Source organism: Aquarana catesbeiana, linkage group LG03 (assembly GCF_042186555.1).
Source record: "Aquarana catesbeiana isolate 2022-GZ linkage group LG03, ASM4218655v1, whole genome shotgun sequence".
Taxonomy (NCBI): domain Eukaryota; kingdom Metazoa; phylum Chordata; class Amphibia; order Anura; family Ranidae; genus Aquarana; species Aquarana catesbeiana.
This window is the reverse complement of record NC_133326.1, coordinates 178,155,246-178,171,578: the sequence shown is the minus strand read 5'-3', so window position 1 is coordinate 178,171,578 and position 16,333 is coordinate 178,155,246. Positions and strand designations below refer to the sequence as shown.

The 16,333-nt window shown below is 37.3% G+C and overlaps 1 protein-coding gene across 9 annotated transcripts in view; it reads right to left on the bottom strand.

Annotated features, from left to right (window-relative positions):
- Positions 1 to 16,333, bottom strand: part of PCLO (piccolo presynaptic cytomatrix protein) — a 547,854-nt gene that overhangs the window by 165,065 nt on the left and 366,456 nt on the right. For all 9 annotated transcript variants that reach the window (XM_073619550.1, XM_073619551.1, XM_073619554.1 and 6 more), the window contains exon 4: positions 8,181 to 8,759. In XM_073619550.1, the coding sequence (XP_073475651.1) occupies positions 8,181 to 8,759 (579 nt within the window). The remainder of the gene's footprint in view (positions 1 to 8,180; positions 8,760 to 16,333) is intronic.

Below are 16,333 nucleotides of genomic sequence, written 5' to 3'. Positions count from 1 at the left end.
ACCAGATCACCATTCTCATGTATATGATTTGGTATTTCCATAGTAGTCCTACCACCAAGTTGATACAAATCTCTGCTCCCTATCTCCAAGCAGGTACATCCAGATTGCCACAGATTTTTTTGTTTTCAGTGTAACCACATCTCATCACTTTTAATGTATGATCTGATTAGAGAAGGTAACGTGGCAAGAAGGATTCTATTAAGCAAATAATAAAAAAAATCTCAATTATATTACTTTATACTTAAACCTTTACTGTAAAGATGTGGAGTACTTTGCTCCTTCAAACCTGAAAGGTCTTTTAAAGGAAGGGGACCACCAGCGTTAAAAGCATTAGATCTCTGTATTATACTTTAATGCTTTTTAATGAGCTGGCAAATAATGGGGTTGCTTTTTTGTCTAAAATTGATTTGAAACATGGGTATAACTATCTATTTAACCATTAACTTATGGAATGAAGCACAGGTAATGTCACCTGTCTTATGCAATTGTTATTAAATATTTCCACATGATCTTGGCCTTTCTCACATTAGGGTTTAGTGGAAGAGTCTAATTGGGAACTATAGATCGAGTGTCCCTGTGCACTGCAACTACCACCGGATACTCTGTGGATTGCCTCACCCATTGGCTCATGCTTGATTCGGCTCATTCGGGCCGCTACTGCAGGTGAGAGGCTGGGGGGAACAGACGTCACACTCTGGAGTATTTATTTGACTTTTTCTTTCTATCCGGGACACATTTCATCACAGAGACTGCCTGTTGCACTTCCACTTCTATCTGCCATAATTTCTAGAAGATCGGATTTTGCTGCTATTGGGAGTTACATTATTATCACCTTTGGGACTTGCACTAATTATTGGATAATTCATTATTAATATTATTATATTATTTTATGATCACCATTGTTTGTTTGGGATACCCATTACACACATTAGTGTGTTAGTGGGTCACATTTTCTCTTTTTGCACATTGTCACTTTATATTATTCTTTGCACTTTATCAGCTATATCTCTTACTGTTATGCAATTTGGAAATCAATATTACACTCGATGAGTAGTTTTTTTCACCTCACATTGTGCGTCAGGATTTCTACATTTTAGTGCACTTTATTACACCCTTGATGATCTTTATTGCTTTTTAATACTTTTTCACTGTGCTTTGTGATATATTTATTGCAGTTTTATGATTACTGAAGGTTTCTGATAGGGTTAGTGAGTGCCACATATATACATTTTTCATATATATTTTTAAATTGTTGGCCTTTTTTTGTTTATAGCACACAAAATAAAAAACACAGAGGTGATCAAAAACTATCAAAAGAAAGCTCTATTTGAGGGAAAAAAAGGACATACATTTTATTGTCAGTTAAAGTAACACAGTGCTGTATCGCAAAAATATGCCTGGTCATGAAAGGGGATAAATCTTCTGAAGTTAAAAAGTGGTTAAATTGGTCTGCGCAGTTATGTTTAACCACTTCAGCCCTGGAAGATTTGGCTGCTCAATGACCAGAGCATTTTTTTGTGATTCGGCACTGTGTCGCTTTAACTGACAATTGCGCAGTCGTGCGATGCTGTACCCAAACAAAATTGATGTCCTTTTTTCCCACAAATAGAGCTTTCTTTTGGTGGTATTTGATCATCTCTGCGGTTTTTATTTTTTGCCCTATAAACAAAAAAGAGTGACAATTTTGAAAAAAAGCACAATATTTTGTACTTTTTGCTGTAATAAATATCCCCAATTTTTTTTTAAAAAAGCAAATTTTTTTCTCAGTTTAGGCCGATATGTACTCTTCTACATATTTTTAGTAATAAAAATAACAATAAGCGTATTTTTTTTTGGTTTGCGCAAAAGTCATAGCGTCTACAAAATAGGGGATAGGTTTATAGCATTTTTATTATTTTTTTAACTAGTAGTGGTGGTGATCTGCAATTTTTATCGTGACTGCAACATTATGGCGGACACATTGGACACTTTTGACACATTTTTGGGACGATTGACAATTATATTGCGATCAGTGCTATAAAAATGCACTGATTACTGTATAAATGTCACTGGCAGGGAAGGGGTTAACACTAGGGGGCGATCAAGGGGTTAACTGTGTTCCCTGACTGGGTGTTCTAACTGTAGGGGGAGATGACAGATCGTTAGCTATTAGGAACTTACGATCTGCACCTCCTCTCAGAACAGAACAGGGATGTGTGTGTTTATACACACACATCCCTGTTCTGCCTCTCATGCCTGCAATCGCTCTTGAACAGGCGGTCATCACGATCGCTGGTCACAGGCATCAGCACCCCCACAGTGCCCATTATCTCGCTTAAAGGAGCCGATGTATAGCTATGACAGCTTGCGGCAATGTGCCGACCTGCCGCAATATAATGATGGCGGCTGGTCGGCAAGTGGTTAACAGTAAGGAAAAGCGACAATATAATTTTTTATTAAGACATTTTATATTTGCTCAGCAGAAGAGCATGTTATATTTTCCACCATGGAAAATACTGTTTTATTGTACACCGGTTAGCAAGATGTTTCACACTAAGCATTGTCAATGTAATTTTTGCATTTTTTTTATAATCGTATTCAGCTAGCACTATCTTCTGTCTCCTACAATGCTATAGTTATCAGTTGCTTATCATGCGCTATTATGGCTATTAGCTATAATAGAAAAATTTAGAAGCTTAAAGATGGGTATAGCATGAAATAAAAATAAACCACTAGCCCAACGTTTAATGCTCTTTTTTTATAAAAATATAAAAAAATGCTATGCTAGCCGAAAGTTTAATGAGCTCTTTTTTTACATCTAATTTTTATTCTGTTTTGTATAGTTTATATCTGAGTGATTTGAAGTGCATTTCCTGAAGCTCTTCAGTGCTCAATATCAAGATTCGCATTTTATTCACTGGTACCCATTTACACCTGAGGGTTGTAAAGTCTGTTGCTGAAAGCTCAAAATAGTACATGAGCTTTCTTGGGGCAGAGTCACAATTGTGGTTGCAATAGTCTTCAATGGGATTGCCGGAAAAACGCCTGAAAATACATGTAACACATGTTTTTCTTCTGCTAGTAACTAGCTTTCTATTGGCCACAACAAAAACATGCACGTCTGAAAACAACTGAAATGTGCATACTAAAATATACAAAAAAATGCTCCAAAAACACTTAAATCAAGTCTAAGTGTGAACCTAGCCTAAAGGAAAGAAGGTGCAAGTATTTTATTAATTTGTTTTTACAGATCATACATACATGACACAAAATTGTTGCAGATCAAAAGCAAAGCAGGGGAGTAGGTGGGACACAGAAATAGATGCTGCCTTCAGTCCGTAGACCAGACTTAATAAATGTTGGAATAATGAGTCAGTGCTTTGTCAGTTTCATACATACAACCTGTCACAAAAATGCATGGGCATTAACTGTTTACTGATATTAGTCTTGCCTATCAGACCCATTAACATTTTACATTCTTTTAAATAAATAACAATGAAAGAATATAAAATGTTCTAGCATGTATATAAATTTACTGTAGTAAAATGTATAAATTGTTCACGACAGATGCATAGACAAGAGAAAAATGTTAAAGGAGAACACTGAAAGACTGATACCACTTATGACAACAAATACATTTATATGTAAACCAGCATATGCGTTAAAAAATATGCTATGAAATGTGGGTTTTGGTTTCATAGATGTCACAACAGATACTGTGAATATAAAACTGTGCATGATATACAGACAGGAATGCAACTACTATGACATTTTAAGCCAATAACGATGGCGGTAAAGTTATATCATAATACGTCATTTTTAAGGCCAGCATTTATATAGTTTAATCTTACATAATATTTTAAACTTAAGAAGTCGAACACCTGGTCATATTTGAAACAGTGAAAACATATAGTTGGGTCCCTACTTCCCAACATTAAGTGGCTTTTATTATAACTGCAGAGGTAAGACCTTGACCAAAACATAAATGCTCTATTATTTAAGGTGTGGCTCAATAACATTATGAAAAGGTAAAGAAGGGTTAAACAGTAACATTACTCTGCCCTTTTAGTGACAATGCTTTTTCTTGAACAGTCAAAGAAAAACAGAAAAATTCTACGCACTGGGGTTCATTTACTAAAGGAGAAACGCATGTTTGCTTTGCAAAATGAATCCCTTCTATTTCTTTAGTAAACTAACCCACTCCATCTCTGGCCACTCATCCATTTTGGGGATTAAGATGTAAAAAGGCACCCTGGATTTTAGATCCTTTGTTAATTAAGCCCCAAATTTCAAATGGCATTGGTGGTAATTAGATCAAAAGACTGATAATTATATTGCCAATTTGTGGCAATATAATTGCTACTACATTAGCTTCTAAGTGTTTGAAAAAAAATACCTCAGTGACCGGCACGAACAGTGTGGCATTGTAGGTTAATTTCATTACCAAAGATGATTAAAGATGATTAGACCTTTGTAATCTACCAGAACACTATAGTCTAGTTGCTACTATTAATTAACATTCTGGAATAGGAAGCTATATGGAACTTTGCTCAACAAACGTTGAACTTTGACATTTCACACATTTGAGGATTGACACCTGGTATGGGACAGAACAGAATAGTTGCAAGACCTGTTTGGATTATTTTTATTCTCTTATATAACACATTCTGTTATAGTTTTGTAATAATTATGTGTTTTTTTTTTACTTTTAAATGTAAAAAAAAAAAACATGGATCTCTGTTTCAGCACAAAGCTGCTGCTTTGGAAAGCTTTAAAGCCCCTGATAAGGTGTATATCAACTTGTATTAGCATGGCTCAGGGTCTGACATTGATATCCTTCCAACCAAATGGGTTATCAACAACATATCCGGAATATATGTTTTTAACCAATTAAAAATGTGTAAAAAACATATGCAGCATGGACCTAGAGATCAATGTATTCATTTTAAGGGCAACGCACAAAGGTCACATTGTGGGTTAATGGGTAAAACTCAAGTCAATTTGTTCTTACAGTAAATGCTGATTTTGTACCCTACATTTTCTTCTATTTCTAAGGAAAGGAAAAGGAAAGGAAGAGATAAAGGAGTAATTTTTTATGCAGTAGGTTAGACATATATGGGAAAACCACTGAAGTTATTAGGTATTTAACAATGAGGATGTACCAACTGTCAATCCCTGTAAAACAAATTAGTAACGCTAATTTAAAATTGAATTGAATGTGGAATGGACTCCAAAACTGTGTTAAATAAGGCTTTTTTTTTTTTTAACAAGAAAATGTTAAATAAGGCTTAGGTTAACATAATGTGAGTAAAGCAACTTGATAGTAACTTCCTTTGCTACTCTAGAAATGCTAAAATTATATTTTATACATACTCTGAGGTGGGGATTTATCAACCAAATTAGTGACATTACTAGATGCAAATCAGGCTGCCTATTGATTAGCAAAATCTTTGCAACAGGTTTACAGCATATTTGTGGCTTGTGCAAATGTAATCCTGGGTGGCCAACTGCATCTGATTTCCACAGGCCTGGGACAGATTTATCACTGAAGATGAGAAAGATTTTCACTTGAAACATACGCATGATTAAAAATGTTGTCAGTGTCAGTTTTCATTCTATGGCAGTGCTACTTTGGAGCAGCAGCTGAGTAAATCAGTTACACGCTCTCACTGTTCCTGCTTAGAATGTGTGAAAGAATTGATAAACCCTTTCTATATATTTGTAACTATGGCAGAATAGGCTCAGGATCTATTTTGCTGCCACCTAGGAAGCACTTACAACACACCTATGCCCAGATTATGGACATTAAACTATTAAAGATTCTTAACAAGCAGGGCCTTCTCTGCTTTACTGGCTGCTTTTAACAAAGTTTTTCATTCTCAAAATCCTCAGAGTTCACAGAAACGTCTCTGAAGTTTGGATTCAGCCTGTTTCTAAAAGCTTAGAAACTCCTTCTGTGTGTTTACATTGGAGGATTGACGGGCTCCCAAGATTGGATATCCATTGAAAACTGCATTGTGAAAATCTGAATGCTTATAAATACAACTCCAAATAAAGGCTTATTTAAAGCATTCTTACCGTTCGCTTAGAATATGTAAATTATTTTGCGTGCATGATGTGGGCACAGGTGTCATTTAAACTGCATCCACAAATCCCATTCCTAATATTCAACCCTAAACCTCCACATTGTGACTGTACTTCCCCAGTACACCATGGAGAAACAGCACAGTAATGCAAATTCTACACCCTTGTGAACAAGGCCATTATGGTTAAAAAGCATTAACTTCTACTGTACGTATTTATCTTTTATGGAAATACAATAAATTTAGACTTATTGAAGAGCATGTATGGTGTTGTGGATTGTCTTCTATCCAAATTCTACACCCTGATTTCCCACTACACAGCACTGGAAGCTGAAGGGCAATAGAAAACTTCTTGTGACATCCCTAGTACACTGCTTAAGTCAAAATGATCAACTTGCCTTATGGAAGGATTGACTGAACTATGAAGAGATGTAACTATTTCTAAGATCTGGTATTAATTAGAAGGTTAACTTTAGAACACGATGCCTATTGCCTAATAAAAGGTGATTATGTTAAATCACTTTCATGAATAAGGGTTGGGTATACTGTATATAAACTTTCCTTGCAGTGGGGCTGGGATCTAAAGCCACAGCATAGCCTTTCATTTTATAGCATCAGCATTGTAATATAAATGCAAACAATTTTTTTTTGACAATCCAATATAAATTTACTTGAAAAATCTCTTCTCCTGTTATGAGTGCATTCTGTCTGCTGGGCATCTTTTTCCACAACTTCCTGAATTCCCTGCACGCTTTGCAGCTTCTCTACTTCCGTTTACTTACAATTTCTAAGGACTACATATCCCTTGGTTCATTGCTGCCTTGAAGCAGTGATTCCTGAACTGACTCCACCTCCTGAAACTACTCCTCTCATCACATTTGTAGTTTAGAAGGCAGGCTCTGTGAAATGTGTGACAAGGCAGTGTCTACTCACAGGGTATAGTGAATGTGTGTCACATAATTCAAGGAAGTATGTGTGTGGGGATCTTTACAAAACAAGTTTATGAACTTCAAGTTGATCACAGATACAGTATACTTTAACTGCTCGTTTATGCCTAGGAGACCGGGGTCAGTAGTTTTATTTAGCTGATCCTCCACTCCCACAGGTTCTCCGGCACTGACAGACTGGTCCATGCAGCCATTTCCACCCTGTGCTCTGGTGGTCTAAGGTCCTCTGATGTTATCATGACAGATACAGAGACCACAGCCCTGCAGCTGAAGTGAGGATGCTGAGTAACAGTCCACTGCCAAAGCATAGGGGAGCACTCTTTGCTGAGTTGCAGATTAGCTAAATAAAAGTGTTCTTACCATTCCCTAGACAGAAACCACTGCAAGGCAGGGCCTTTATCCTCCTGGAGTTCAGCTTCAAGAATATGTAAATCCAACGTTTCATATTCCTGAGATATTCCTGCTGTACTATGTACTTGTTTGAAAAAGTATCCTAATTCTCTTTGTATTGCTTCCTTTGTGTGAAATACCTTGTGTTTCTGCCAGTTCCTCTGCTTTCCTATTAAAAACTGACCACACTAATCTAGCTCTTATGCAGCTGAGAACAGAGGGAATGTGATCACTTATAAAGAAGAGAAAATGGATATTTACAATGCTTTTTTTATATCTATACACACGTCTTACCTTTCATTTCTATTTTATACGGAACGAGTTGTTTTACAAGGTGATTGTTTACAATCACTTTAAGATTTGCAAAGAACTTTCAGCTCTCTTTGTACTCCACCTCCCTTTATCAATCTGTCAGACAACACATATCCTGCAGGGTGACAGGCCATAGTTTCAGTCTTAAAGCCCACAGAATGAGATGTTCAAAATTGGGGATTTATACTGGACTGATCTGCCTCAGGCTTGGGACAAAATCTTGTGTTAGACTGTAGGTCCTGGAGTAGGTCCTAGTCTTATCTTGTCTCCTCTGTGATTTATGCAGACCCTATCCCTTCGCCACTGTCTTTTCTTTTCCAGCAATAGAAGACATACATATTATAGAATTTTAAGATAATAATCCACAGTGTAGTGCTAGTACCTTTCAAAAGTAAAGTCAGATGGGTATAGCATATTATTGGTTCACATTATTCTTACAGAATATTAGTTTAGTTTAATTATTACTTACAGTCTTTTCTTTTCTTGTATCCTGCTCTGTGAGCTTGGTTGCTTCAAGTGTTGTTTTCTGATCTGATGCTACTCCATCCTCGATTTTTGTCAAAGTTGTTGTTGAAAGGTCAATCATCAAATCCTTCTTCTGGATGATTTTATCGCTATGTTGCAAATGCTTTTCTATTTGCTCTTTTGGCACTGGAATGTCTTGGGAAGCATCTTTTTTACTGTCTTTAAGGGATAGCACCTCTACAGCTTTCGAAACCACTGGAACTTCTGTTTCTTTGCTTAATACAGGTGGGCTAACTGTAGTCTTCATATCTTTACTTTCTACCTCACCAGCTTTGTCCATTTGTCCTTTAGTAACTTTTTCATCTGAAGTTTTTGTAATTTCTTTTTTTATGACTTGATCAGTTGCTTTATCTTGTGTTTTCAGATCTGGTGGTGGAGGTTTCTGTGCTTGTTCAGGAGAAACAGAATGCTTTGGTGAAGACTTTGGAGACAGTCCTAAAAGAGGAGGCACTTTGCCAATGTCCCCAAGTTGTCCTGAGAGTGCTCTTTGTGTCTGACAGTTTAAGCACAGCCATTCTGCAGCCTGCAAGGCAAGAACATCATATATAAATATATATTTATAAAGGTTCTACTGGTATATTCTAAGACTGAATTTTACACAAGAAAAACAATTATTTTTTGTTTTCTATTTATCATTCTCTATATCCCCCAGTACACATAACATGGAAGTGCAATTATTTTAGCAAATATAAACTGTTATAGCAGTATACAAGTCTTGTGACTTCTATCAGTGTCTGGTTAAAGCTTGTAGAAGGAGCTTTAATTCTCCCCTGATTGTCCTTTGAGGATGCAGGACCCCAAACCCTCAGTCTAGACAGTGCTGATTGAACCTGTGCTGATCACATGCACCCTCCCAAGAAAAAAAAAACTTTTAAGCAATACACACCAAACTGAGCAGAGCATGTGCAGCTTTCCCCCAAGGCAGATAGATTGGAAACGGAAGAAAGGGGGCATCAGAGAAGATAGGATCACACAACCCTTTTACACAATGCAATTACACAATTAGCCCCTTAGGTTCCACAGAGTATAACAAGCATGTTTTACTACATATACAGACTGATTTTACTGTTGTGGGTTTTGTAACACTGTAATAAATCACTTTAAACATCAACAAAGGCTTATCTTTATTTTGTGTAAATAGTTTTGAAATTATGAGGGTAAATATTTCACCTCTGTAATTAGAAAAATATAAAAAAGTGTAGCGCTAAAAATTATACATGAAGTGATAAAAATGTCTGTTTCTCTCCCAAGGGGCTTGAGACATCATCACCTGTTATGTTTGGGGACGTTTAAACATCTGTATGGAGAAGACACTTCTGTGAAGACCTCTAGGACCTCATCCCCCATTGGCCATCAGGGCTTCCCCTCTATTGCCGGTGGGCAATATAAGCTTGTCTGACCCATACAGCATATGCTGTTTTGGGTCCCAACCTTCTGGTAAGCCTCCATTCACTTGGGTGGTGGTATCTTCACAATCCTTGGTTTATATATATGACACTCTTGTGAAGGCTTCCAGGACTATACTTTTGGCCGATTACTACAACTTCCCCACCATTGCAGGTGGGCAATATAGGCTGGTTTGACCCCCATAGCATATGCTATTTTGGGTTCAAACTTTCTGGTACGCCTCCATTTATTTTGGTGATGGTATTCTCACTATCTAGTTGCTTACGCACATGGTGACCACAATGGTTTCACACAATGATGGACTATGATTCAATAGTGTATATGATGGACATTTATAAATATTAGAAATTATTTTTATCACTTCATGTATAATTTTTAGCGCTACACTTTTTTATACTTATCGTTTACAGCAAAATTTCTATTTGCCGTGTTAGCTGCTTGCACAATTGAGTAAGCGCAAAGTTATTTAGTTTTTTTTTGTACACCTCTGTAATTAGGACTTTATGGTTTTACATACGGTTGTGCTCATACATTTACATAACCTGGCAGAATTTATGATTTCTTGGCCATTTTTCAGAGAATATAAATGATAACACAAAAACATTTCTTTCACTCATGGTTAGTGTTTGGCTGAAGCCATTTATTATCCATTAACTGTGTTTACTCTTTTTAAATCATAATCACAACAGAAACTACCCAAATGACCCTGATCAAAAGTTTACATACCCTGGTGATTTTAGCCTGATAACATGCAAACAAGTTGACACAAAGGGGATTGAATGGTTATTAAAGGTAACCATCCTCACCTGTGATCTGTTTGCTTGTAATTAGTGTGTGTGTGTATAAAAGATCAATGAGTTTCTGGGCTTCTGACAGACCCTTGCATCTTTCATCCAGTGTTTCACTGACGTTTCTGGATTCTGAGTCAGGGGGAAAGCAAAAGAATTGTCAAAGGATCTCTGGGTAAAGGTGGTTGAACTATATAAAACAGGAAAGGGATATAAAAAGATATCCAAGGAATCGAGAATGCCAATCAGCAGTGTTAAAACTGTAATCAAGAAGTGGAAAATGAGGGGTTCTGGTAAAACCGAACAACGGTCAGATAGACCAACTAAAATTTCAGCCACAACCACCAGGAAAACTGTTCTGAATGCAAAGAAAAACCCACTAATAACTTCAGGTGAAATACAGGACTCTGAAAACATGTGGTATAGCTGTTTCAACATGCACAATAAGAAGGCACTTGCAGAAAGATGGGCTGCATGGTCGAGTCGCCAGAAGAAAGCCATTACTACGCAAATGCCACAAAGTGATGAGACCAAAATTAAGCTTTTTGGCCACAACCATAAACGCTTCATATGGAGAGGAGAGGATTTCAACAAGGCCTATGATGAAAGGTACACCATACCTACTGTGAAACACAGAGGTGGATCGCTGATGTTTTGGGGATGTAGGAGCTACAAACGCACAGGAAATTTAGTCAAAATTGATGGCAAGATGAATGCAGTATGTTATCAAAAAATAATGGAGGAACAGGAACTGGAGGCTTTTTGCCAAGAGGAATGGACAGCTTTACCATTTGAGAAGATAAGGAGCCTCATCCACAAATACCACAAAAGACTTCAAGCTGTCATTTATGTTAAAGGGGGCAATACATGGTATTAAGAACTGTGGTGTGTAAACTTTTGACCAGGGCCATTAGGGTAGTTTCTGTTCTCATTATGATTTAAAAAGAATAAATACAGTTGATTGATAATACATGGCTTCAGCCAAACAATAACCATGAGTGAAAGAAAAGTTTTTGTTCATATTCTCTGAAAAATGGCCAAGAAATCATAAATTCTGCCAGGGTATGTAAACTTATGAGCACATCTGTAAATGCTGTTTTACATTGCACATATGAAATTACTTAAATGCTGCAGAATTGCATTTGCAATGTACAGCAAAACAGGCTTGCTGTACATTATTCCAAATCAATATAAAAATAAAACAATGATTAAATGACTAAAGTTGAACCAAAAAAAAAATTAAAGTGGGGGCTTTTATAAAAAATGTGCATTTTATGAATGCACACAGAACGTGTCTCCTGTCCCACTGTCATTCATGTAATCAATCGATAATAAGGCCTCATGCACACTGGATGTTTTTGGACATTTTTACAGCTGCTGTTTTTGGCTTCAGACGTTTTTTTTCTACAGTCAATAAACTCTCCAGCAAGTTATCCTATGTGTCCAGGTACACATAGGCTGTTATCAACTGTTTTTGGCTGGGGCGTTTTTTGGCTGGAAAAAAAAAACAAAACTAGTGGGATCTGAGAGGAGCTTTTCAGCTGTTCTAATGTCAAAAAATGCCTAAAGATGCATAAAAAAGCAGATAAGCACTCAAAAACGCGACTCACTAGCGTTTTTTAACATTTTTGATCCATTGGAAAAAAGAAACGTTAAAAAACAGTAACACTGAAAACGCTAAAAAACGATATTGCAAAAACGTTGAAAAACTCACTGCAAAGCTACTGACGTTTTTAGAACATTATTATGCCGTCCAATGTGCATGAGGCCTTAGAAATCTTACTGCCAATTGACATTTAATCACATTATAGGTGATATGGTGGCTGCCCATAGTTCTAAACAGATTCAAACGACCTCCTTACTAGTTCAACACAGGGAGGGAAAACATATATGTTTTTCCAGTTTATCACTAACTTGCATTTATAGTGGTTGTAAAGGCACAAAGTTTTTTACCTTCATACATTCTATTCATGAAGGTAAAAAACCTGTGTGCAGCAGCTCCCCCTAATACTTACCTGAGCCCCCTTTCGATCCTCGAGACCCTTGCCTGACCAGGGAATCACACTCCTGATTGGCTTTTGGCAGCTGTCAATCACAGCCAGTGAGCCGCTCACGAGATGGAGACGAAGGGGCCAAATCACGGCTCCGTGTGTGAATGAACATACAGATCCACGGGTAGGGAATGCACCTGCTTGGGTGCTCCCAGAGCAAGCTGTTTGCTGTGGGGGCATCCGGCAGGAGGGAGGAGCCAGGAGCACTGGCGTGGGACCTGAGACGAGGAGGATCTGGGCTGCTCTGTGCAAAACCATTATACAGAGCAGGTAAGTATAACACGTTTGTTATTTTAAAAAAACAAAACAAGGCTTTAATATCGCTTTAACTTAAAGCAGACATTCCATACAACTTAGAAGGTCTTCTTTAGCATGCTTTCATCATTGAAAAGTAGTAAAACACTTGTAACATAACACTCTAAGCATAACAGCAGCTCTATTTCTAAGCACTGGTAAATTTGAACAGCATGTACCCGTTATTCAATTTATGCAAAGAATAACTGAAAAAAAATGTCCTACTTGTACTCATATTTGTTATAGAATTTGACAACCACGGACTTACATGACCTGTGTTACTATAACATCATGCTTTCTTGGTTATGTCAAAGAATCTGAAAATAAGTTGACTGATCCAATTTTTATCTACGTACTTCTAAGACAAACTGACATGCCTCATGAGGTTAAATAAAGAATATGACCTGACTTGGCTTTGTGATTTTTGTTTCTTAGTTTCCTGTGTATCGACACCTGTGTGTAAAAACAGAATTGCACAGAATCGCATAACAATGAAAATTAAAACTGTTTTCAAAGCTGCTTGTTCACATCAATGCAGTACAGCATGGAGTGATTTTGCTATTTTGGTGCAATTCCAGAGTGATTTTGGCCCCATAGGCATTAATGTAAGGGCATAAAAATGCATCTACATGCAATCATACATGTTTTTGATGAGCTTTTGATACAATTTTAATGCTTGCAAAAGCAAAAATGCAAGGGCATCAAAACTTCAGCAGAAACATATCAAAATCACATCAAAAACATGTTGAAATACAACCAAGTTGCATTAAAAATCAGACCAAATGCAGACTAGGTGCTTTTTTTGTATTACTGTAAATTTTATGATATATTTGCAATAAAAATGATTGAACCATAAAATCAGACCATATTGCAGCTGCAGTAATTTGAACCTAGCCTAAAGCAGAACTGTGGCCAAGTTATGGCCAGTAAATTATTTAATATGCCTAACAAACTGTAAACACGCTTTATAAATGAAGCCCTCACTGACTAATGAGCTGCAGGCACTTTGGAACAATTCATCATCAAAGTTCACAAGAGAAACAGTGAAATCATGCAAGTCAGGTCTTATTACTGTGCTTTAATCCTTGTTTGGCTAATGTTAGATTGGCAACTATGCTGTTGATATATTGCCAGCAGTAGAATCACAAGGGAGAGCCCTCTACTTGCCTTTGTGGAATCCCTCCCTCTCTGTCCCCAAGGACTGTCAAATCTCACTTGCTAGTGACATGGCAACAAGGTAGTGATATCTTCATGTCCTTATAGCAAGGAAGGGATGTCATAGGGACTGACAGAAGGCCATCAGTGTCAAGATCATCCATGTGACATGCCAATTTCTGTTTTTACTTCAGAGAATAGAAGGGAGGTAAGCAGCCAAGTCACTTGTAGCCTCCCTGGCGGTTTTCCCGAGTGTGGCTCGGGGTTAAAATTCAGTCCCATTAGCGGTAACCCCGAGCCACACTCGGGATCGCATTGCAGGATCCTGGGGCGGCGTTACTTACCTTGTCCCCGGGATCCTGCGATGTCCCGCGCAGTGTCCGAGGGCTCCGTCTTCCTCCAAAGCCTCTCCGTGCCAGGCTCCATTCCCTGCAAGCGGCGCGACGCACGGGGGCGGAGCCTGGCGGGAAATTAAAAAAAAAGTAAAAATCATAACACATACAGTACTGTAATCTTACAGATTACAGTACTGTATGAAATGATTTCACATCCCTTTTGTCCCCAGTGCTTTGGCCCATGCCCTGCATGCAGTTTTATATGATATACACTGTTCTTTCTGCCTGGAAACTTGAGATTGTCCATAGCAACCAAAAAGTGTCCCTTTACGTCAAAAGTGGCTTTAGACCAGCTAGAAAACAGCGATAGTAAATTAGAACACTTGCAGAATTGAGCGATAGTGAATTGTGGGGAAATTTATTTTATTACTAATTTTTTTTTTTTTTTTTTAATTATTTATTTTTATTTATTATATTATAATTTATGTTTTTGTGTTTCAAACTTTACCATACCCAGGATATCTACTAGACTCTGGTTTGGACAGATTTAAGTGTGTTATTGTTAAGATTTACAGACCTACAATATAAAACGCCAAATTTCCATGGAAAATAATTGTACCGCTTTCAGCACCTAAAATCCGAAATAATCATACCGCCAGGGAGGTTAAGAGGGAGCAGAAGGGTGTACAGAGCTGTTAATATGTATTGGAAGGTACTTTTAGCTGAAAAATGTGAGGGTCAATTGCTCCACAGTGATTGTAGCTACAAAGATAAGTATGGACTTGTTTTATAGCCTATTTACTGCTTATTAAGAATATGTACATTTAGGCTACATTCACATACCTGTATATGCGGCTGCGGGAGTGACTGTAAAGCACACACATTTCCACACCCACATGCACCCGCACACAAAACACCATGCTGCAAAAAAAATGTGCAGGGGTGCCATTAACTAATAATGGCACCTCCATGTACTGAAAAACGCAGTGTGATTTCCTGCATACAGAAATTTTTGCACCATGCAATTTCCATGCAGCTGCATTTCAAGAATGGCGCAGGAACATTTTCCCTGCAGAAAACACAATCACAGCAACCCATTCAAATAAATGGGCTGCCATGCCCGTGCTCCAGTGGCACACAGCCACATACATGTGAACCGGGGTTTAGACATAACATAGCCACAGTTCTACCTTATAGTTAATTTCTTTCTAAACAGAATCCTGGGTAGAAGACACTAAAACTGAGCCAAAGAAGCTTTGATTCTACCTAAAAAAAATAAAGTTACTTTAACTTAAGTAGGCATGAATGGTGTCAGAGCATGTATTGCTCTGAAATTTAGACTTATGGTGTAACTTAACTTTTGTTGAGATAAAAGCATTCCCTTCTGGGTGATCCATGTACATTGCAAGAATTTTAACAAACTTTGTTGCAGATTCCTACCTTTTGTTAGCTGTTTGTTTGTCTGTGCCTGAGTGCAAGGTGGATGAGAATAGCACTGATTTTATCAGTATCAATCAGAAGCTGCACTTGCAGGGCCCTAACGAGAATACTGGTAGGGTCTGCATCCCTTTAGTTGTGATTTTCCTTTGGGGGTATCTCACCAAAAATACATTTTTTGTTGCAGGGAAAATCAGTAAGCCAATCACACATACACAAAATTACATTTCTGGGGGTAAGATAATATTTATTAACATTCAATTACAATATGACTTTTGTAGCAATTCTATATGCTTTATTTATTTTTTTATTATTATTTGATATTTTTCCCATGAAAGTGGAGTTCTCCTTTTTTTTCCATAAGTTAATTTTTTTCTTATATTTTTCACACATTCTTCGTGTATTTCTATATTTTCATATTGTTTATTATTATCTTTGTATGCTTCAGATATATTATATATGGGAACATCTAGTGTTTACTTTGTACTTTGTACAATTACATCTGTCGGCATTGCTTTCTCCTGTTTACATCTTTTCCCCTGAAATGGCAGTGATGGATGATGTCATCACGCTACTTGAGTCATGAGGTCATCATGGTGCATGTGCGCGACCGTTTTTGGCAGCTATTTT